The 24,184-nt window shown below is 42.8% G+C and overlaps 1 protein-coding gene across 7 annotated transcripts in view; it reads right to left on the minus strand.

The window, feature by feature from the left end:
• The window catches only part of SMYD3 (SET and MYND domain containing 3), a 780,787-nt gene that overhangs the window by 142,846 nt on the left and 613,757 nt on the right, over nucleotides 1–24,184 (minus strand). For all 7 annotated transcript variants that reach the window (XM_002717632.6, XM_089311679.1, XM_089311675.1 and 4 more), the window contains one exon: nucleotides 23,421–23,531. In XM_002717632.6, the coding sequence (XP_002717678.3) occupies nucleotides 23,421–23,531 (111 nt within the window). The remainder of the gene's footprint in view (nucleotides 1–23,420; nucleotides 23,532–24,184) is intronic.

The raw sequence follows: 24,184 nt of genomic DNA on the forward strand, positions 1-24,184 counted from the left end.
TGCCATGGTCGGCGCTACACCAATCCAAATCCAGGAGCCAGGTGCCTCCTCCCGGTCTCCCATGTGGGTGCAGGGGCCCAAGCACTTGGGCCATCCTCCACTGCCCTCCCGGGCCACAGCAGAGAGCTGGACTGGAAGAGGAGCAGCCGGGACTACATCTGGCGCCCATATGGGATGCTGGCGCTGCAGGCAGGGGATTAACCAAGTGAGCCACAGTGCCGGCCCCTATAGCTACTTTCTGCCCACAGGCTGCTTTTTCATGGTAAGCAGCTCTTTTTCCCCTCCTATCCTGGAACCCTACATTGGAGTAAGTCGACACATCTGGAAACAAAATGCTGGGTGAAACAAATGGCTTACAGTGGTAGAGAAGGGAGGGTGAAGGTTCAGATCTTGAGGATGAGGGTGGACAGGATCAGATAGAAGGGTGAACTTGTGTAGGGACAACACAGAGACATGGGAGGATTTTAAACATAATCACACACTTGTCAAGAATCTGTGTGGAAAATGCACTGAGACAACCCATTAGGTACACTGCAACAATCGAGAAAGCCTGAATAATGGACCTGAATAAGGGAGTGGTGTTGCGACACAGAGAAAGTATCTTGAAGAGAGCTTGAGAAGGTGATGCCTGGAAGCTGTCTGTGGGGAGTTGAGGAGGACACCAGAGCAACTGCCAAACATCCGCTTCAGGAGCTGAGTGTATAATGAAGACTTCAGGTGATATCCGAAACGCAGAAGGTGTTTAGGAAAGATGACTACACTTGGGCATGCTGCATAGATCTCTGCATAGAATCCAGGCACAGCTGTCCTATGGAGAACTAGAAATATGACTCTGGATCCAGAAGACAAGCCAACCAAAGGTATGAAGCATAGATTTAGAAGGCAATGTTGGAGCTGGCGCTTTGGCAAGGCAGGTAAAGCTGCTGCCTACAGTGCAGGCATCCCATAGGGGTGTTGGTTTGGTCCCAGCTGTTCCACTTCTGATCCAGCTCTCTGCTGTGGCCTGGGAAAGCAGTACAAGATGGCCCAAGCCCTTGGGCCCCTGCACCTGCGTGGAAGACTCAGAAAAAGCTCCCGGCTCCTGGCTTTGGATTGTCACAGCTCCAGCCTTTGCGGCCAACTGGGGAGTGAACCATCAGATGGAAGACCTCTCTCTCTCTTTGCCTCTGCCTCTTTTCTCTCTGTATAACTCTGACTTCCAAATAAATAAATAAATCTTTAAAAAACAAAGGAGCAATATTAAGTACAAATGATCCAGAAAGCAAAAAATGTGACATAAATGGTCCAAGAGTTAATGGACCAAGCCACAATGCCATAACCTGAAAAAAAAAAAAAAAAAGAAGTCAATATCTTAGAAGTAGGACCTGAAGAAACAGAGCTAGGGGAGAGAACCCAGTCTAGGAAAACTCCAACATGTAGAAGAAGAGAGGGAAAGGCAAAGGAGAGCTCCAGAAACCAAGGAGGCAGCACTCCCAGAAGGAGAAAGGCAGAGACCAGTAGCAAGTTCAACAGAGGGTCAACCAGGAAGACCCTCACAGGCAGCCGCTACACTTGGCATCAGAGAGAGGCGGTTTCAGTGGGTGATGATGGTGAAAGCCAGGGAGGGAAAGTCAAGAGAAAACAAAGAGGGTCACTGAACAATCAGAAGACCCTTTTGAGGAGTTTCACGATTCAAAGAGGAGGAAATGTTGCTTAGAGGCAAAAGTTTAGCAGGGGAAAGAACTTGTTTTCATAACAGCAGAGACAGAAGTGTGTTTATACCACAGGACAGGAGTATTTGGTTAGGGAGAGGCAGAACACGAAAGAGGGAGTGTTGGGAGGAACTGGACCAAAGCTGAACCAGGAGGTGGGGTCAGAGCCCAAATGGTGGCAGAAGGTAGCAGCGGGGACCCGGCTTTGTCAAGAGGCCCCCTTTTCCTGTGAGCCAAGAGGAAGAGAGAGAAGCATGAGCAAAGTCATCGCTGTGAGTGGACGCATCCCTGGGGCGGGAAGCTGAGGAATGTTGTGTCTCATGGGTTTACTGTTTCTCTAGTACTGCAATCCAGAGAGCAGGGGCTCGGGAGGATGGAGCAGTAGGTGGTAGAGGTCTGAGAACACATTAAATGGCGATGAGGAGGGGGCCGAATGAGGACACGCAGGATGATTTGGCAAGCGGGGAGCCCAGCCCAGTGAAGGCCTGGAGCAGCTGCACTGTCTGTCTGCAGGATCCAGTGACTTTCACCAGCAGCCCTCTCCATGACAGGTGCCAGAGCAGCAGGAGCATACTGCTGACGTCACCCATGTTTGGAGATGGCAGGGATGGCAGATTGTTGGTAGAAGCAAACATGAAGGTGGATAGAGGAGGGGAGCCAGGTACATTGAGACTTTCAAAACAGCAAGTGACCTTTTTCTCCGACTACCATGGAACCAATTTGTATTTGCCTGCAGTTTGTTTAACCTCCATGAAGAGTGGTGCAATTACTGTAATCTAGATTTCACTGTAACACATTTGAGACACACTCATCCATCTCTCCACTTCTATTTTCAATGCACTCTTTTTTCTTGTTTTGTAACATAGAAGCTGCAGTCTTACCGATGAAGGCACAGCAGTCATTAAACTACTGGAAAACCATGAGTATGTAGAAAGTTTCACAGTAACTAAGGCTCAAATTTGCTTTATTCATTTCTAGCTTATAAAGGATATTGACTCATCATCCTTTAAAAAAATCTGAGACTACTATTGACACAACGGCTGTTAAGCATTTCCCAATATGAAATAGGACCAAAAGCATTTACCTCACAGAGCTGGTTTGGGGACCAAATGAGATACTGTATGCACAGTGCTTCCCACAGCAACTGCCTCACAGTAGCTGCCGAATACAAATGAGCTGTACTATTACAGATGAGATGATGACAGCCAACTGGAGAATATGCACAGTCCCCGAGAAGCGTGTGGGGAAGACAATGCTGAATGACTAGGGTTTATGAAAAACTTCCAGCGCTCTTTAAAGGAAGAGCATGGCAGAGCCACATCTACTGCTTGGAATTAGTGATAAAAAAGCCACTGACAACAGAAAGCTACTTGACTCTCAGGGTTTTTTTTTTTTTTTTTTTTTGTCCCCCCTCTCTTTTTCTCCCCAAAGAAATTATTCTCAAACAAAAGAGTAGTCAGGTATTTTAGAAAAGTTCATCCAGATAAATTATGACACAGGACAGTGAAAGAAAAATAGAGTCATAAACTTTCACTGTTCCTCTCTGAAAAAGTGAAAGGGGGCATTGGCAAAAGACAAGAATGGCTCCAAATATGGACTCAAGGAAATATAAATGAAAGTAAGTTTGCATAATGGCAGACTCTGAGCAAATAACTTAATGTCTAGCTTTGACTATTGCTTACTGAGACTTAAAAAAAATTAAGGGGCTGGCACTGTGGAACAGGTTAAAGCCCTGGCCTGCAGTGCTGGCATCCCATATGGGCCCCAGTTCCAAGTCCCAGCTGCTCCATTTCTGATCCAGCTCCCTGCTTATGCACCTGGGAAAGCAGCAGAGGATGGCCCAAGTCCTTGGGCCCCTAAACCTGCCTGGGAGACCCAAAAGAATCCTGGCTTTGGACTGGCTCAACTCTGGCTCTTGAGGCCATTTGGGGAGTGAACCAGAAGATGGAAGATCTCTCTCTGCCTCTACCTCTCTCTGTAACTCTTTCAAATAAATAAAATACATCTTATAAAAACATAATTAAAACAATTAAGTGGTGTTCATGAGAGACTACCTGGGGACACCAAGAACTAACTTGCACAAGTACACTGGGTGAATATTACCATATTGCATGATATCTACAATGACCTGACAAAATCATAATATTCTGTGGGCAAGATAATGAAATCTGGTTAGGATCCGAATGCCTGAATAGATTTATGGTAGGCTGAATAACCAACTATTTGGGGATTAACTGATATCAACCTTGGATGATTCTTCAGTAAGAATCATTTTCCTTATTTTACACATGAGGCTGAGTTTCAGAGAGCTGGTTAGTTGCAGGTCAAACAACACTATCTGTAGAGGATCTGTATTAATTTCAATGCTTTCCTCATGTTTCCTTTCAACAAAGTATAAGGTAAACACTACTTAAGTCCCTAGTTTATAAATGATAGGACGGTTCCTGAGAAAGATGGAGTAATTTCCCTAAGTCCAAGGAGACTGAAAGTGAGGGAGAGGGATTTGAACTTTCAGGTGTACAATTAAAAAGAATGCTCTCTGCTATACTGCACTGCTTCAAATATTCATGTACTTAAAGACAGGTAGGTGGAATAAGGGACCTATTTACTCTTTATCGCTCCAAAGGGCAAAATGAGGATAGTGGTTGAGCTAAAAGAGGCAGCTTTTAGTTCACAAGATTAACTTATTGCACAATTAATATTTGCATGAGAGTGAAACTGTGCTGGGCCCTCTACTGAAAGTGATCAGGACCTCTGCCTAGCAGGAACACTGCAAAGAAGAATGCTGCCCTACGCAAATATGACCTTTAGGTCCCTTCCTACCCCAGCCTTTGGACTCCATGAAATGACACTTTTACTTTATTAACTTATAAAAACACAAACATCTCCAACAGGATAAGATGGAAAATATTTATGCCCTTGACCAGATCAGAAAACTGACACTTGCATTATTAAACTACCCTTGCATTATTAAAGTCTAGTTTTGTAAACCTTTCAAATGTGTGCTTTCCTGGAGGTGGAAAGAATGCTTGGAGCATGACCTACACACTGAAAGGACTTATCAAGGTGATAATTGGAAATATACATCTTAGCTTTCTACTGCGTGCTTTACAGGGGAGTTTGTATGTGGAAATGGAACTGGTCATGTTCAAGGCTAGACACTGAAGGACAAGAACATGCCTCGACCTCTGGCCCCTCCAATCCCAACAGCCCGTCATTTAAACTACCATGAAATTATTTTGTAAATAAAAGTAATTTTGAATGACTAGTAGAATATATAGGTGTCTGTCGTATCTTACTGAGCTTGACTCAATTCTACACAGATAAAACCCAATGTTTATGCACATATGCAGCACAGCTATACTTAGCACTGTGCTGTGGGCACTGGAGGCACAGCGAGAACAAGGCTGATAAGATTGTTCTGACTTTTCTAACAAGAAGCCAATGGGCAGCAGACACAGATGGGACATGGCATCCATTTGAGCTAGAATGAAAAATAAAGAGGTAGCAGAAAATACCAGAGAGAAAGGCACCTGATCTTCATAGGGCAGTTGGGGACGTCTCCCTGAGGAGGGGAGGTTGAAGCTGAGAACTGAAGAATGATGAAGCTGTGGTGTAGCAGGTAAAGCTGCGGCCTGCAGTGCCAGCATCCCATATGGGTGCCAGTCTGAGTAATGGCTGCTTCACTTCTGATCCAGCTCCCTGCTAATGGCCTGGGAAAGTGGAAGATGCCACAAATGCTTGGGGCCCCTACACCTGTCGGGGAGACACAGAAGAAGTTCCTGGCTTCTGGCTTCCGATCAGCCCAGCTATGGCTGTTGTGGTCATTTGGGGGAAGTGAACCAGTGGATGGAAGATACCTCTCTCTCTGCCTCTGCCTCTTTGTAACTCAACCTTCTAAATAAATACATAAATAAATCTTAAAAAAAAAAAGAACAATGAAGAGCCAAGCAAGCGCAAAGCTACAGGGAGATGTTTTCAGGTGCAGGGGAGCCAAGAGCAAAGGCCCCAAGGTAAGAAAGAGCCTGGCATGTTCCAGCATTGAGACTGAGCTGAAATCAGAAAGGTGAACAGGAACCGGGCAGTGCAGGGCTTTGTCAGGGAAAAGTTGCAAAAAGGACCCCTGACTTCTGGAGAAAAACTAAAGTCTAGGGTGGCAGGCTGGAAACAGGAAGACCATGCAGGATGCTCTTGCAGTAGATTACCCAAGAAAGAATGGTGTTGGAAACACATAATACAGTTGTTACAGGAGGGGAGAAGAAAGAAAGAAGTGACAACGCTGAATGTCAGTCATTAGGGCTTGACTTAACCTCATTCTGGCATGCTGCTTAGGAAACAGCTTTGTTTATTAAGCCAAACCCTGTTGCCCATGAACAGCAGCTGCTAAACTTTTTCCAGGTTTTCAGCGGGTTAACACCCTGGCCTGAAGCACCGGCATCCCATATGGGCACTGGTTCTCCTTCCGGCTGCTTCTCTTCCGATCCAGCTCTCTGCTATGGCCTGAGATAGCAGTAGAAGATGGCCCAAGTCCTTGGGCCCCTGCACCCATGCTGAAGACCCAGAAGAAGCTCCTCGCTCCTGGCTCTTGGCTTCAGATCGGCACAGCTCCAGCCATTGCAGCCATCTGGGGAGTGAACCAGCGGATGGAAGACCTCTCTCTCTGTTTCCACCTCTCTGTAACTCTGTCTTTCAAATAAATAAAAATAAATCTTTAAAAAAAAAGAAGTGTACATTATTTTTTGACATAGCGCTATTATGCACTCAGTAGACTACAGACTAGTGTAAATGTAACTTTTACATGCACTGGGAAACCAAAAGATTCATTAGTTGCTTTAATGCAGTGCCTGGAATTGAACCCACAATATGGCAGAGGTATGCCTGTGTATCTTAAGTATTCTCATCTCTCTCAGTCATCAAACTTCCTCTCATCTGAAGAGATGGGCCATCTATGGCTGAAAGTTACTACTACAATATGGCAAAAAGGAATTTTTAATTTGAGGTAATGGTTCTAAACTTATTTTCAACCACAGGTTGGGGGGGGCAGGTAAGGAGGTAAAAAGAGGAAAAAGACTGAGAAATTTGCAATGATGTCTCTGAGTTAACAATTTAATGACTAAAAAAAATAAATAAATTCACTACAGTACCCGTGGGTCCAGTTCTTATTCAGTTACACATCTGCTCTGCAATAGAATGAGGGAGTTAATTACTTTTCTTTGACATGTATGTATTTTGTGAAACACCACATTACACCAGTTAATAATGATCTACCTTCTGTTGACACAAAATGTTTAAATTAATAAAAATCTAAATGATGTATCTCGCAGCAAAGCATACTTAATTGAAGGGCTGGCTGGTAGAGTAGTAATTTTCCCAGGTAAAAATTATTGAGATGAACCTATGGTAGCATGAAGAGTTCAATCAATGAAGAGATGTATATGAGCAAACTGTTTAAGAGCACACCCTTTACAGAAGGAGTAGCCCGTGCTTGTTTCTAATTGCTCACGCAGCAGCACTGTGATGGTTAGGGAAAGAAACTGAGACTGATACCCAGTAATTGCCCATAATTGACAATATTAGTGATCTTCCACTTAAATCTTCTTCTTCAGTCTTTAAGATTTGAAAAGACAAATGCAAAAATAGCATAAACAACCCCTTGAAGCTCTGCTATTAATATTAAAAACCCTTTGCTCTTCACTGAAAGTACTCTTGGTAACTAGATACTAAACCAATAGCATTATGGAAACAATTAATTTTTTTTCAAACTATAAGGTGGTTTTAGATTACTTTTGAATCTGAACTGAGATAACATCTAAAGTAGGCTCCCAGCACTCAGATGGAAGGGCTTGCTCTAAATGAGCCTGACAGGAGAGTCTTGTTCAGGTCCTGAAACCACCCAAAGCAAAGTCTGAAAGCCAAGATGTCCTCTAACGACTTTGCTATTTTCCATTTACTTTGGGTAAAAGAACAAAACTTTCTACAACCTTGCTTTCTTTTTTAAACTCTATCATTCTCTTACTCTTCTTTCTTGTCATACCAAACAAAAAATATTTAAATATTGGGAATGAAGTCAAAAAGTCTATTTCCTATATAACAATTTGTTTGTCAGCTGCCAATGCTACAGGACCTGGGTAGTAGAGTATTCTTTCTGACCACACAATGCCCTTGCTATCCACTGTCCTTCACAATCTATTGCAGTCTTTCTGCACGTAGGGCCACAGACAGCACACTGGGCCACAGATAGCACGTCATTGTAGACGGGCCTAAAATTTTAAGAGTTTAGGCACAAATCTAATAGCCTTAGTCCTTTTCTCATTTTGTCCAGTTTTTCCTTGCTTTTCAAGCAGCTCCAAAGAGCAGGCTCTTCCTCTAGGAATAATAAATGCTTGCTGATTATCTCTGATGAGAAACAACAAGTAATGACGAAAATGGCCCAAACCCATTCTGTGTTTTGGTCCTAAGACATTTAGTTTATCCAATAACTTATCCAGGTCTAAGGAGTCCAGAATTTGAGGACTGGGAAGCTTGTTGGGAATTCAGAGATCAGACGGATAGGGACCATTTTGCTCCCAGAAGACTCTCACAGAAAATAACACTACATCTTAAAAAAAAAAAAAAAGAAGAAGAAAAAGAAGTCTGGAGGGTAGTACATCTATATCCAAACTCCTGCCGTTGAAATCTATTTCTCCCGGCTTGGTGAAAACGGAAAACTGTGTGTAGCCCAGCCTGGATAAGCATCTCTCCCACCCCCGCTTTTCTTTGTAGGCTGAAAAGTTCCCCTTGCCGTCATCTTTCCTCGGGGTCTTATTTTTTTGTGGTACTTCTCCAACCACATTAGAGGTTCCCTTTGTCCCTTTCTAAGTTTTGGTGCTGCTGGACAGAGTGATGGGGCAACTGCAGATTAAGGTTGTGAAGAACACTGCTCGGAGTCTTTTCTTGAATTAAAAGGCAATTCTAAGCCATTACATCTATAATGATTTTAATTGACCTTATTCATAATATGAAGCTGCTGTTAAAAGTAGATGCTCATTTATGGGATGTCAAACGAGGGCAATTTTCCTCATCCTCTGATGCTGCGCTTGTCACCCCCACTGGGGCCCTCTCCCATGTTGAGTGCAGACTAATTGTTTAGAAATAATTAATGTGTTTTATTTCAGTTGTAGAGAACAATATATTAATTGGCTGTTTCTTTATGTGTTCTGCTTTAAAAGACACAATAAATAAATTAGCATAAGAAGATATTGAAAAAATGCCAAGATTGACTAAATTCTGAGAAAAACAAGATGATTCCAAATTAAGGATGAACAAATTTATGGCTTAGAGGAGTTTAATGACAAATGTGGAGACGACTGTTTTATGGGCCTTTAGCTGCAGCTCCCAAATCTTAATGTTATAGACAGGAAAGCATTATCAATGCTTTAATAATTCCAGGATTTTAATTTACATATCAAAGCAAGACAGAGAGGAAGCTCACATGTCTTTTCACTTATTAGACTTTCCAGGGCCTGAAAATGATTTGGCAATAAAGGTTAAAAGAAAACAGAAGATATGCTGATGCCTGCAACTGAAGCAACGCAGTATCCTAATTACCGGGAAGTACAGCTAGTTTAGCGAGCCATCACACTCTCCTCTGCAATTAATACTCAGTACAATTGGTAAACGTTCTAATCTGTAATTGAAGCACCGGGAGACAGTCTGTGAGCAGATGAGTATGTGAAACAAACCATTTGCCATAGCCGTGAGTATTAATCGGACCCAGTCACATCTCATTCTTTGCTGGTGAGGAACAAAGCTGCCATCACAGGCACGCAAAAGCAGCTCTCCAAATGCCCTTCTGGCAGTAATGGCGTGCGAACCACACTAATTGGGTTGCCTGGTTTTTGAATTTTTGATGTTCTATTGTTCAATGGTTTGTTTTTTAAAGATTTATTTACTTATTTGAAAGTCAGAGTTACACAGAGAGAGAAGGAGAGGCAAAGAGAGAGAGAGAGAGAGAGAGGTCTTCCATCCACTGGTTCATTCCCCAGTTGGCCACAACGGCCAGAACTGTGCTGATCTGAAGCCAGGAGCTAGGAGCCTCCTCCGGGTCTCCCAGGTGGGTGCAGGGGCCCAAGGACTTGGGCCATCTTCTACTGCTTTCTCAGGCCATAGCAGAGAGCTGGATTGGAAGGGAGCAGCCAGGACTCAAACTGGTGCCCAAACAGGATGCCGGCACCATAGGCGGCAGCTTTACCTGCTTTGCCACAGCGCCAGCCCCTCGGCGGTTTGACTTGGTTGCATACAGTTACCTTCTTCTGGGTGTTGTTGGTCAACAGCCAAACCTCACTGTTTTTAATGGGCTTCCCACCCCTCCATGAGGAAAACCAAGGCGCTCTGCCTGGCATATCCTGCCCCTGGCCCCCAGCCTTGATCCGCCAGCAATACCTGACCATTTGCAGCTCCTTGACACATCATATTCTCTCAGGCTTCTGGGATGTTCTGCAGGCTGTGGTCCCAGCTGCAATACCCCTATGAGCCTTTCTCACTTGAAACTCCTAGACAGCCTTTGTGTTTCAGGTCACATGTCTCCTCCTCACCTAAGACTTTCCTAACTAGACAGGGTGATTTTTTTCTCATTAAATTGTGTTTGTGTTTTCTCATAAAATTGTCTCAAAATTCCATCAGATATTTTTGGTCATTTCCATTAAAAATTACTGGTTTAAAAAACTAGTAACTTAAAGTTGCCCCCTCCCCACCACACACAATACGGTGAACATTCTTCTTTCCTTCTGAAGGCTCAGGATGCACTGCTAACGTTAACCAGCCTTTTACTATTAAACTGAAATGGCAAACTGAGACAAACACTTCTGAGACCTTCCACCACTGATTAGGACTGGGATTCACTTAGCTTTCTGGGCAGACTTGGTGACCTTGGGCCAGCTCCAGCAGCCCTTCTTGTCTACTCATTTGATGATGCCCACAGCCACTGTCAATTCATATCAAGAACAGCAAAATGACCTTGAGGAGGATAGCCAGAGAACCTTGACTTGGGCTTGTCATGAACCACATTGATGATTACAGTATCACCAGACTTCAAGAACTGAAGACCATCTTCCAGCTTCTCACCAGAACAGCAGTCAATCCCTTTTCTTCAGCTCAGAAACTGGTGTAAGCCACGTTAGCTGTGTGACAATCCAATACAGGGCACAGCCAACTCTGATCTGATAATCACCTGAGCAGTGCAGCCAATTTCTTCCACTGGTAGGTCTTTTTGCTTTTGAAGATTGAGATATGTATGTATATTGTCTCTTTATTTATTTGAAAGGCAGATGCAGAGAAAGATCTTCCATCTGCTATTTCATTCCCCAAAAGACCACAGCAGCCAGGTCTGTACCAAGCCAAATCCAGGAGCCAGGGACTCCATCCTGGTCCCTCACATATAGGTGGCGAGGGCCCAAGTACTTGGGCCATCATCTGCAGCCTTCCCAGGCCCACAGCAGGGAGCTGGATTGGAAACAGAGTAGTCAGAACGGAAGCTGGCACTCCAGTAAGGGATGCAGTTGTTGCAAGCAGCAGCTTAACCCCACTATGCCACACCAGCCCTGGTAGGTCACCTTTGCTGTCAGCAGCAAAATTGCTAAAATTAACATCTTTGACAGACACTACTTTTTTTTTTTTTTTTTTTGACAGGCAGAGTTAGAGAGAGAGAGAGAAGGGTCTTCCTTTTCCGTTGGTTCAACCCCACAAATGGCTGCTGTGGCCTGTGCACTGTGCCAATCTGACGCCAGGAGCCAGGTGCTTCCTCCTGGTCTCCCATGTGGGTGCAGGGCCCGAGGACTTGGGCCATCTTCCACTGCCTTCTCGGGTCACAGCAGAGAGCTGGACTGGAAGAGGAGCAACCGGGACAGAATCCAGCGCTCCAACTGGGACTAGAACGCAGGGTGCCGGCGCCGCAGGCGGAGGATTAGCCAAGTGAGCCGTGGCGCCAGCCCACACACATTCTTGACATTGAAGCCCATGTGGCTCCCAAGAAGAGCTTCACTCAAAGCTTCATGGGGTACTTCAACAGATTTTACTTTGATTGTGATATTGACTAGAGCAAAAGTGACCACCAAGCCAGGTCTGAGAAAACCAATTTCTGCTCAGCCCACAGGGACCATACCAATTCCACCAATTTTGTAGACATTCTACAGGGGCATACATAAAGTTTTATGAGTTGGACAAGTTGGTGGGAGGATGCAATCCAGGGTTTCTGGCAGTGTGGTTTCAATGGCATTGCCATCTTTGTAAGTGACTTTCCATCCCTGCAACCAAGGCACATTAGCACTCGGCTCTAGGATGTCGTTGCCATTCCAAAAAGAAATGGGCGCAAATGCTACTGTGTCAGCACTGTAGCTGATTTTTTAAAATGTAGGTGGTAATTTTCCTCATGATTTCCTCAAAACTCTTCCAGCTGTAGGGTAGCTCAGTGGAATCCATTTTTTTTTTAAGTATTTATTTATTTGAAAGGCAAAGTTACGGGGAGAGAGAGAGAAAAAAAGAGAGAGAGAGAGAGATAAAGAGAGATCTTTCATGTGCTGGCTCATTTAACAAATGGCCCAAACAGCTAGGACTGAGCCAGGCTGGAGCCAGAAGCCAGGAATTTCTTCCAAGTCTCTCACATGGGTGGCAGAGACCCAAACACTTAGGCCATCTTCCAGTGGTTTCCCAGGCACATTTGCAGGGAGCTGGATCAGAAGAGGAGCAGCTGGGACTCAAACCAGCACCCACATGAGATGCCAGTGTTTCAGGCAGTGGTTTAACCTGGTACACCGCAGCACTGGCCTCAGGTATCCATTTCATTAACACCAACAATTAGTTGTTCACAGACAGGGTGGAAGCCAGAAGGGATATTCTTGGGTCATTCTTGGAGCTAGTAGCTTCAAACTCACAGATCCCAGCAGCAGCAATCAGGACAGCCTGGCAGCCTGAGATGTACCTGTGGTTATGGTTTGGGTCTTTTTTTTTTTTTTTTTTTTGGACAGGCAGAGTGGACAGTGAGAGAGAGAGACAGAGAGAAAGGTCTTCCATTTTCCATTGGTTACCCCCCAATGGCCACCACAGCCGGTGGCCACAGCAGAGAGCTGGACAGGAAGAGGAGCAACTGGGACAGAATCCGGCACCCCAACGGGGACTAGAACCCGGTGTGCCGGCGCCACAGGCGGAGGATTAGCCTATTGAGCCACAGCACCGGCTCTGTGGTTATATTTTTGATGAAGAATCTGTATCCTAGGGCAGCAATCACTGTCATGAAATATTTTCTGGTCTCAAATTTCCAAAAGGATTTGTCAGTGGTGACACCACATCCATGCTCAGTTTTCAACTCATCCAAGAGCCAGGCACACTTGAAAGCCTTCTCAAATTTTTCAATGGTTCATTGGTTAATTGCACCACATATGCAAATCAGATGGCCAGTAGTGGTGGACCTGCCCAGTTCAACATGTCCAGTAATCGCAATGTTGGTGTGAGTTGTTTCTTTTCCCACTTTGGCTTTGATTTACCCGTGATTTTCACAACACCTGTGTTCTAGTGGCAAACCTGCTATGAAAGGGGGGGAGAGAGATTTCCCCCCACTCCCTTGTATTTCAAACAGGCAACTAAGATAATCATCAAGTTGAATTAATCTGTGTCTGGGTGTCTGTCTCCACAATAGAACGTAAGCCACTTGCATCAAGGGAGATCATTGCTTCTCAGGATTCGCCTAGGTGGTATATGGTAAGCCTGACCTCATGAAACACTTGAGGGAGGAAGAAAGGGAGAAAAGGAGGGATGTTAGAGGGAGAGGCTCAAGCAGGTTTGTACAAAGATGGGAGAGGAAAACGTTAATTATGAATGAGTAATAAGACAAAAAAGGAATCCTAAGTCTATTTAAGTCTTATATCCAGAGGGTTAATAACTCTGGATATAAACAGAAAAGACTTAGTCCTCAGGGTATGTCACCCTGAGCTCCTCAGGTGGTCCACAGTACCTAATGGTTGTCTCTCTTCACCCAATGCGCACAGTCTCATTCCCCCAAGTGGGTGGTGGAAGCTCTCGTCAGTGACTTACTCCAAGCTCTCCAACTGATACTCTCATTAGAATATGCATTATCTCATCAGAATATGCTTAATCATTCAGAGTGGTAAAACCAATTAACATGTATCTTTTTTTTCTTATTTTCATTTCTACAGTTCTACTATACAGAAGACTTGAAGTAATATAGATAATAGGTAATATATTAATTTTAAGAGTAAACATACAGAAAAGTAAACACACAGAAGTCATCTTTCTTTTCTTTTCTTTCTTTTTTTTTTTTTTTTTTTTTTTGACAGGAAGAGTTAGACAGAGAAAGAGACAGAGAGAAAGGTCTTCCTTCCGTTGGTTCACTCCCCTAATGGCTGCTACAGCCCGTGCGCTGTGCTGATTCAAAGCCAGGAGCCAGGTGCTTCTTCCTGGTCTCCCATGGGGTGCAGGGCCCAAGCACTTGGGCCATCCTCCACTGCCTTCCTGGGCCACAGCAGAGAGCTGGACTGGAAGAGGAGCAACCAGGACAGAATCCGGCATCCTGACCAGGACTAGAACCTGGTGTGCCGGCGTCACAGGCAGAGGATTAGCCTAGTGAGCCACGGCGCCGGCCATTTAGAAGTCATCTTTCAAGAAAAAAAATCAAAGTCAAAACTTTGAGACTTAACTGATAATCACCAAAAGATGGGAAACAAACAAATGTCCTTCAGATAGAAAATGGATTACCTGTGGTACAGCCACATAATGAAATAATAATTGTCAATAAAAAGGAACAAACTACTGAGATTTATATGTGTGTGTGTGTATTTGTGTATTCAAAAATGCTGAGGCTGAATATCAAATGCATTATGCTAAGCGAAAGAAGCCAGCATCAAATGGTTATTTGGTTCAATTTCTGCGACATTCTGGAAAAGGTAAAGCTATAGTGACAGAAAGCAAATAAAGCATTCTCAGAGGCTGCAAGTGGGCAACAGGGGCTGCCTACAAAGTGATACAGGGAATTCCAGAGGTGGCCTGCCAGAATTGCTCTGTATCCTGATGGCAGTAGTGGGTACAGATTGCATCCATTTGTCAAAATTCACTGAACTACATACTAAACAGGGTGAATTTTGCTGCAAGAAAGTTATGTTCCTTTTTTTTTTAAACAAAGATAAAGATGGTGTATCTCTTATTCAAAGAACTATACCAACAGCAAAGCAGAGTGATTAAGGCTATATTCTTGACAGCCCCAGTTACCTCACCTATAAAACTGGAATAAGAATAAATACGGCCTTTATAATGTTGTACAGATTAAATGAGACAAGCATATAAAGAATTCAGCATGGGCCAGCACTGTGGCATAGCAGGTAAAGTCGCCGCCTGCAGTCACCACCTGCAACAGCCCATCTGGGCGCCGGTTTGAATCCTGGCTGCTCTACTTCCAATCCCGCTCTCTGCTATGGCCTGGGAAAGCAGTGGAAGATGGCCCAAGTGCTTGGGCCCCTGCACCCACATGGGAAGACCCAGAGGAAGCTCCTGGCTCCTGGCTTTGGATTGGTGCAGCTCCAGCCATTGTGGCCAATTGGGGAGTGAACTAGCAGACGGAAGACCTCTCTCTCTCTCTCTGCTTCTCCTTCTCTCTCTGTATAACTCTTTCAAATAAATAAATTAAGTCTTTTAAAAACAAATTTAAAAAATAAGAATTCAGCAGAATGCCTATCAGATAGTAAGTACATTCACAATGGGAGTTGATACTCTACATGAAAATATTCTCTCAGGAAGAGTCACCTACTTGACAACACCAACAGTATGCAGTGTATTGGGTAGGTATGGTCTTGGTTCACAAGGCCACCATCACTGAATCTGCTTCCTAACCCAGAACTTCGTGTAGACTAAAAGCCAGTAAAACAATGAGCAAGAAGTGGAAAGGCTTTAAGATGGCAGTCATGTCACCATAAATTATAGAGATACCTCCTTTTTACCCCTGAGGTTGACATTTGGACAAAATAGAGCCATATGAAGGAGCCTGGGGACACAGCTGACGCTCTGGGGAGAAGGCCACTTTCTATGATGTGGTAAAAAGCATATTCCAAGGCAAACACAATAGCTACATTGTTTACTTGCAAGCCAGCTTTATAGCTCATTGTATCATGCCCAAAAGCCTCTCCCAGTATTTCACAGCAGCATTGCAGTTGGGATTATGTGGTTATGAAGTCAATAAGCTCCTTTCCTCATTTTAACATGAACAGCAACTAACACTGCATTCATTCTACAGAAACCCATTCTTCCAGTTAGACAAGAAAGACATAGGTAACATGCAGAAGTGTTGAGTACTGACTACTTAAAAACCCATCCAAGTGGGAAAACACACACACACACACACACACACACACACACACATATATACTTCCTCAATTCTTTGCCAAAGTATTCTAGTCTTCCTAGGATAACAAAAACTTGATCATGATGAAAACTTCAGAAACAGGGAACACATTGTGCTTAGATTGTTAAAACTAGAAATACAAAACAATCATCCCATCATTAGGTAGTTCTGCTTAAAATTTATGTAGCAAAATAAAGGAAGGCAGGCTGGCACCGCAGCTCACTAGGCTAATCCTCCAGCTGCGGCGCCAGCACACTGGGTTCTAGTCCCAGTCAGGGCACCAGATTCTGTCCCGGTTGCTCCTCTTCCTGTCCAGCTCTCTGCTGTGGCCCGGGAGTGCAGTGGAGGATGGCCCAAGTGCTTGGAGCCTGCACCCGCATGGGAGACCAGGAGAAGCACCTGGCTCCTGGCTTCGGATCAGCACGGTGCACCGGCCGCAGTGGCCATTTGGGGGGTGAACCAATGGAAAAGGAAGACTTTTCTCCCTGTCTCTCTCTCTCACTATCCACTCTGCCTGTCTAAAAAAAAAGGAAGGCAGCAGAAAAAAAAATAGCAATTCACTAATGATTTTTAACTGTGCACATTTCAAAGACTCAAGTGACCACAGAAATTTTCTTGGGCAAAGCACTCTCATTTGTACAGGAATATAGCTCTAACTTCAACATTTCTTTATTTCTTCTTTAGAAAGATTCTTTATTTCTTCTTCTTTTTGTCTTCTTTGGGTTCAATTCTGCAGTCTTCCCCAGTTATCCCAGTTACAGCCTAGTTGATATACAACATCTATAGGGACTGAACAGTTCTCACACAGTGCCAGCGTAAGGTATTGCTTTGTCTGAGTGCTCGGTAGTATACTGCAAGGCCCAGTGACTCACAGGTCTTATGCAGGGACTATGAAGGGACTAACAAAGGGCACTCCCATGTGACAAAAGAAGATTCCCGAAAAGAAGTTGCAATGATTCCTGAAGATAAAAATTAATATTGCTTTATTTTTATGGAAGGAAGTGGGCTTAGAATTGTAGTATCTTGGAATGAGAAGTTTAGGAGGGCTTTCCCCCTCTATAGACACAATTATTAAACTGTGTCCTGAATGGATAGATTTTAACTATGCTCAACTAACTCTTTCCCTCTCCTTCTTTCTGCCTCTCCACAGAAGACCCTGTGATGAAAGAAGTCAAAGATCTTCTGCTCCATGGATGGGCTAGGACTAGGTAAAAGCTACATCCGCGCCGGGAAGCCCTCAGAAGAAGATCACTGTTTATCCTTGCATTCTCCATTGTGTCCAAAGACTTGAATTCTTACCTATGGACTTGAAAACAAAACTCAGACTTTCTGATCACAATGCTGTAAGTTCATACACTGAAGTGCACCCCTCTAAGCCAAACTCACAGGGATGACAGACAAAATATAAAGAGAGAAACCAAAAAGAGTTTTGCCAATTCAGAAGTGAGACAAGCATCTCCTTGGACCATGAAAAGCAATAACCAAAGTGGAAACCACAGGGCCTTAGGTCTGGGAGCAAGTTCAGTTAAAGGGAAATAAAGATGCTTCACATAAGAAAGGTGAGTAGAGTTAACCTTAAAGCTTCAAGCCTAAGACTGAGAGGAAGTTTCCATGCTGTAAAATATGGCCAAAAAAACCAGCGCAGATAGGAGCTGGCACTGTGGCTTAGCAGGTAGCACTGCTGCCTGCTGTGCCTACATCCCATATGTGCACCAGTTCAAGTCCTGGCTGCTTCACTTCCAATCCAGCTCACTGCTATGCCCTGGGAAAGCAGTGGAAGATGGCCCAAGTCTTAGGCCCCTGCACCTATGTGGGAGACCTGGAAGAAGCTCCTGGCTTCAGATCGGCACAGCTCCAGTCATTGTGGCCATATGGGGAGTGAACCAGCAGATGGAAAATCTCTCTCTCTTTCTGCCTCTGCCTTTGCCTCTCTGTAACTCTGCTTTTCAAATAAATAAATCAATCTTAAAAAAAAAAAAAAAACAGTGCTGATGATCTGTTTCCTTAGGCTAAATAATTATAGGAAGCTTCAGGCCTGAATAGTCTAAGACAAGCAGAGCCATGGCCTCATATCCAGATACAAAGCCAAGATGCCCATCATCTAGGTATGAGCTCTGCACTAGGCTCGACATCATGAGGGTATGAAAGATCTGAATGCTATAAAATTGGGGGCTTTGGGGTTTAGGGAGGCAAAACCACCAGACATAGGGAATAGCACAGAAGAAAGGAAGGAACAAAACTGAACATTTTCTATGAGCCTGCCATACAAAATCTACATTTAGTGGGAGAATAAGCAGCATTTGGCCTAACGGTTAAGACCTCAGTTGGGACATCTATACCACAACAGAGTGTTAAGGTTCAAGTACTGGCTCCCAGTTTCAGTTTCCCCATTAAGGTACACCCTAGGAGGTACCAGGTGAAGGCTCAAGTAGTTGGGTCACTGCCACCCACACAGGAAATACTGACTGAGTTCCAGATTCCCAGTGTTGGCCTTTCCCAACCCTGGCTGTTACAGGTATTTGGAGAGTGAACCATGAATGATAGTGGTGTGCGCTCTCTCTCTCTCTCTCTCTCTCTCTCTCTCTCTCTTTCTATTTCTTGCTCTCACTCTCATTCTTGTTCTCACTGCCTTTCTAATAAATAGAAAAACAAAAACAGTGAAATGCAATGGTAAGGAAGATAAGCAACAAAAATCAATCATAAGATTTCAGCAAAACAAACTTCATGGAAATGACTAAGTTTTAACAGTAGTATGATTAGAATGCTCAAATAGATAACTAACAATAGCGTGCATTAGAGGTAAAAAAGATGTTATAAAAACAAAACAGGCAGAAATAAAACTCAAATTGGGAGATGTGGGAAAAAATGAAATTTTAAATCTTGGAAAACAAAAAATAGCTTTAAAAACAACCTGGAGGTCTGCCTTGTGGTATAGTGGGTGAAGCCACTGCCTGCAATGCTAGCATCCCATATGAGTGCCAGTTCAGTTTCCAGCTGCTCCACTTCTAGTCTGACTCCCTGCTACCAGCATGGGAAAAGTAGTGGAAGATGGCCAAAGTGTTTGGGCCCCTGCCCCATGAAGGAGACCCAGATGAAGCACTTGACTCCTGGCTTTGGCATGGCCTAGCCCTGGCCATTGGGACTAGCTGGGGACCGAATCAGTGGATGGAAGATTCTCTCCCTTCTCCCCTCCCCCTCCCCGTCTCGCTCCGTCCCCCATAAGTAATTCTAAGTAAAATAATAAAACAATCCAGTAGCAAAAAACATCTGTAGCCCTGAGTTAGGGAGGTCGGAGTAATAGAATTTGGACAGGAGCACAAGAAGGAAAGAGTCCTAAAGTTCCCAACTGTTCAAACCATATACATGTGTCACTTCAATAAAAGTTAAAAATGGGAAGGGAAGGAAAAGCCCGTTTGTAACAAATCACACGAATGAAGAAGGGCCTGCAGGCCCCGCTGCCCTTGCTTCCCTCTAGACTTGATTTTATTCTCGAAATGAAGCAAACCAACAGAGATCTGATCTCTGTTGTTTTCCCCTTTTTCTTACTTCCGATATTAACTTACAATCTGAGGTCACGTCAATCAGCCACACTGAGGAATGCTATAAATATCAGCTCTTTCAGTCACTGTCGAAGTCTGCATAGAAGGTGCTGTGAGTGCCTCTTGCCTCCGTGCGAGGAGACGCCGTGCTTCAGCTGAGGCGCACGCGTGTGTTCAATCTCACAGATACTGTGAATTCTGAAATTAGTCTTTTAGCTTTGGCTGCTGGGAAATTTAGCTTAAATCTGCGATTTATTTCTAGCCACTACGTAAAAGATCACAGAGCATGCACTCTGGGTACTAACCTACTTTCATGTTAGTGCTTGTCACTCTTATTTCTCAAGTAAAAAAATGATTGCTGCTCTATTGTATTTGTTACATACCTATGTGTCTATGTGTGGTTTGTGTATGCACATGTAAAAGTGCATCTGAAAGCTATTTCATAATATTTTGGGTGGGAGAAAAGGTATAATCAGACAAAGGAAGTTAGCAATTTTGATAAAGGAAATAAATAAAACAAAGGTAGGTTAGATCTTGGGATTATGAATTTTAAACACTATGAATGTGAAGTTTATCCTGAATATTAAAGATAACATTTAATGCTGAGCAAACTAACAACAAGGAAACAGCTGTTTTTGAGAACATTTACTCTATAACGGTATGTACGATGGATGAAAGGAAAGAAACTGAGGGCCATATGAACAATAGAGAGCTATCTCAGTAATCTAGGAGGGAAGCAATAGGGCTTTGATTAGATCACATACATGATGTTTAAAAACAAGAACTAAATATAACAGACTTTAGGAAAGACAAAGTGACATAGCCAGTAAACAGACTTTTTTTTTTACAACAAAGCATGTGGCATCCAATGAAGTATGTTATGCACTATTCATAAACGTATGGAAACAATCAATTCCATTTGTTCTGTTCTGCTTCTTCTACCTTGGATTCTGACCTGGGTAAGCCAGAGGACAATCTAAATCAATCCCAAACCTCCCTTAGATGTTAATTTTTATTTCTTCCAGAAATTAAGCTGCAGATTACAAATGACAACTCCACACATGCAAATTATACCAGCTATTAAAAGAGTTCCTGCTTTACTGAAACATGATACCAGGCAAGTCCAGTAATATGCAGATGTAGGCAAGTAATAAATACTGCCTGATCCAGAAACTTGGTTAGATCAGTTTTCTAGGTTCCAAGAAAAGCAGAAGAATAAGCCTGAAAACTTAAAACTAGAAACTGAAGTAAAATTAATCCTGATTGAACTAATTTTGAATGTATGATCTTTTAGAAACGCAGTAAGCTGAATTTACCTCTGTACTATGTTTTTGTAAGTAAATCAGCAATAGAGGTTTCAGAAGGGAAGCTTATACCACTGAACAGAGTAAAATTCCCAGGTGAATGAGACTTGAAAATATAACTGATGAACTAATTGCAAATCAAGGTACAGTCTCATCTAAGCATATAACTTACTTGTTGTCACTAGGGGATATTTCATAGAAACAAGGGATATTAGAGCTGGAAGAAGCTGAACATGACCACAGAGTCAATTTCCCTTATATCACAAATAATGAAACACATCCAGAGGGTAAATGACTTTCCTGAGACCACTCAGTTTGTTAGACTCTGAATGGACGAGAACCCAGCAGAGTAATCCACCACTTTTCCGAATGTACTATTAGGCCTTTCTCTAAGACAACGGTTATAATGATCAATGTCAGGCGTCAATGTGACTGGGCAACAGGGTGCCCAGATTTTTAGTCAAAGTATGTCTGTGAGGGTATTCCTGGATGAAATTGACATTTGGACCCACAGACTGAGTAAAGGAGACTGAGCTCCTTGACGTGGGTGGCCTTCGTCCTGTCAGTTGAGGACCACAATAGAATAAAAAAGCTGACCCTCCCACTCATAAAAGGGACCTCCTCCTAACTGGTCATTTCCTATTTTGTACTCAAATTGAAACATTTATTCTTGGGTCTTGAGACTTCCAGTTCTTGGACTAAAACTTATACCAAGTAAGTTCTTTTGGTTCTCAGGCCATCACACTTGGCCTGGAACTATACTATCAGCTCTCTTGGGGTCTCCAGTTGGCCAGCTACAGATCTTAGGAGCTTTCAACCTCCAAAATCATGTGAGCCAATTCCCTTTCCATCAGTCAATCTGTGTGTGTATGTGTGTATGTGTCTGTGTGTATCCTGTTGGTTCTGTTTTTCTGGATAACCCTCACTACTACAATGTTCAACAAACTTCCAGCTCAAGGGAGTACAGAAAACAGCCTCTATGGGTATTGCAGACATTGTGATTTGGCTCCCCAAAAGCCATTCACATTCTTCTTTTCCCTCTTTCATCAAGGCTGAAAAGCTGAAATCATTTCCTAGTCTCTTTTATAGCTAAAGGTGGCCATATGACACAGTTTGGAACAACAACATGTGGGTAGATATCTCTAGGAGGACTTCCCTTTGCTCTTTTGCTATTATCCTTTCCTTTTTCTGGCTAGAGCTTGGATACAATGACTGGGAAAGCGCAGGGGCAGATGTCATCCTGGGACCATGAGGGCAAAAGCTACATGCTATGGATGCTTAAGGAGAAAGATGGAAGGATTTCAGATCCATGACTAAGATCTCCCATAGTAGATGCTCTCATCTTGGATTACCGCTCCAGAATTCTGAAGTCAAATATATCTCATCTACTAAAGCTGGTTTCAGTTGGGTTATCTGTTAGCTGTAGTCAAACCCTTTCCTAACAAACTATTATAGCCCATATTTCAACTGTAGTAATAAAAACAGAAGTGAACAGGATCCCATATTTTAATAAATATAATCATTCATTCATTCAAGAATTTTTTGAAGGTCTATCATACTGATGACATTTACAAGCAACTAAATATGGGAATGTTCCCAAGCAAGGCTGCTGAACGGAAGCTAGCTTGCTGCCATTCAAGATCAGATCCTAGGGAGGAATTCCAAGGGCATCTGTCTACTTCTGGCATATTTACTAGTGGCAAAAGGCTAACACGAAAAGTGGATTGAAGTTCGGGGAGCTACTAGTAGTTGATTAAATTTTCTCATTTAATTCAACCCTTTCCAAAAGTGTTTCTCTTTAAATGCAAAACTAATCATGTTCAATGACTGGCAGGATTAGGATGAGTTCACAATCCTTTCCCACGCAGTGAGAATAACTACCTTTTCTCCACAAATCACAGATAACTGTGGGATTGTGAAAAAACATTAGATTCATTCATAAGATTTGTGTGTGATACTTGATTCTGCCACTTCTTCCTTCATCCCATCCCAAAGACATATCTCTGAACCTTTCTGAGTTCTGTTTACTAATTTATTTATAATTATTGAGATCAAAGGCGACGAAAGAATTCTAACAATATAAACAGTCAACGCAAGGAAGATTTTTTCAGATAACCTCACAGTCTTTAAATTGAAAGTAAATAAGCTCAAAATGAGAAAGAACATGAGTATTCTGAATAAAGTTACTCATTATGGCATTTGTTCTGGCTCTTTCTTTCACAGACATAAAAATGGCAGGTTGTATTATCTCCATTTGATAAAGTGCTACAATGGCCAGACTAGTGGAATAAATTTCAAAAAAATAAAAAAAGATACAACAAAAGTTCCAGGAAATAAACTGTATGCAGCTCAATGTTTTATTTTACTTGCCTTTGTTTCCTCTCATGCCTCAAGGTCCTATCTGAGAATCATTCACTTTTGGATTCATGAAATTAAAGCAGAGTTCTCTGAAAGATAACCGAACTAATGCGTGTGAAGTGTTCCAGTTTGGTTCCCAACAAAATACCTTGTCCTGGGTTTCGCATCGGTAACAGTCACACTCAAAGCAGTATTGGTCCCTCAGCTGCTTCCGGCGCTCCTCACTGGTCATCAGCATATCCAGGTAGCAGATGGTGAGCTGTGGAGACCAGAGAGAGGGAAAGGATCACGTGGCTGCTGGGCTCATTTTCTTTAACAGTTACTATTATTGCCAATTTTTAGAGTAAAACTTGTTTTTATTATACACCAAAAAGCACAACAGAGAAGAAACCACTGATGGTCTTTCTAGTCAAATAATCATAGGTAATATATTAATTTACTTTCCTCTAGTCTTTGTTATATGGAGAACACACATGCATTATATATTTATTTTAAAGCACAGGGCTCATGTTCTCTATATACTTTTGTATTTTACCTTTTTTTCACTAAACATTAAAATAACAAGAGCTGTTGTGTTTTTGGTACTACTAAGGTTTAGTAATGAATAATTCTGTAACTACTGACAATCAGAGATGCCAAATTAATCCTGGCAATCAAATGTGTGGCAGATGATTCAGCCAGATTGCTCTTAAATCCTGATCAGTTCTGTAGCTGCCTCGTGGGATTTAGGGTTATTTAAACTTGGTATCTTTACAATTAGGAGACAATTCTTTTACTTGTAACTAAGGTAAAAAGTATGGAATTATTTCCAAGTAGGGGATAGTTTAATGTTAGAGTGCAATCAATGATAAAGGCTCTTAATTTTCTCAAACGCATTCAAATACAATAATTATTTCCAGCTTTGAATGATAA

The sequence above is a fragment of the Oryctolagus cuniculus genome, chromosome 13 (genome assembly GCF_051225735.1).
Source record: "Oryctolagus cuniculus isolate XC-2025 breed Fujian yellow rabbit chromosome 13, ASM5122573v1, whole genome shotgun sequence".
Taxonomy (NCBI): domain Eukaryota; kingdom Metazoa; phylum Chordata; class Mammalia; order Lagomorpha; family Leporidae; genus Oryctolagus; species Oryctolagus cuniculus.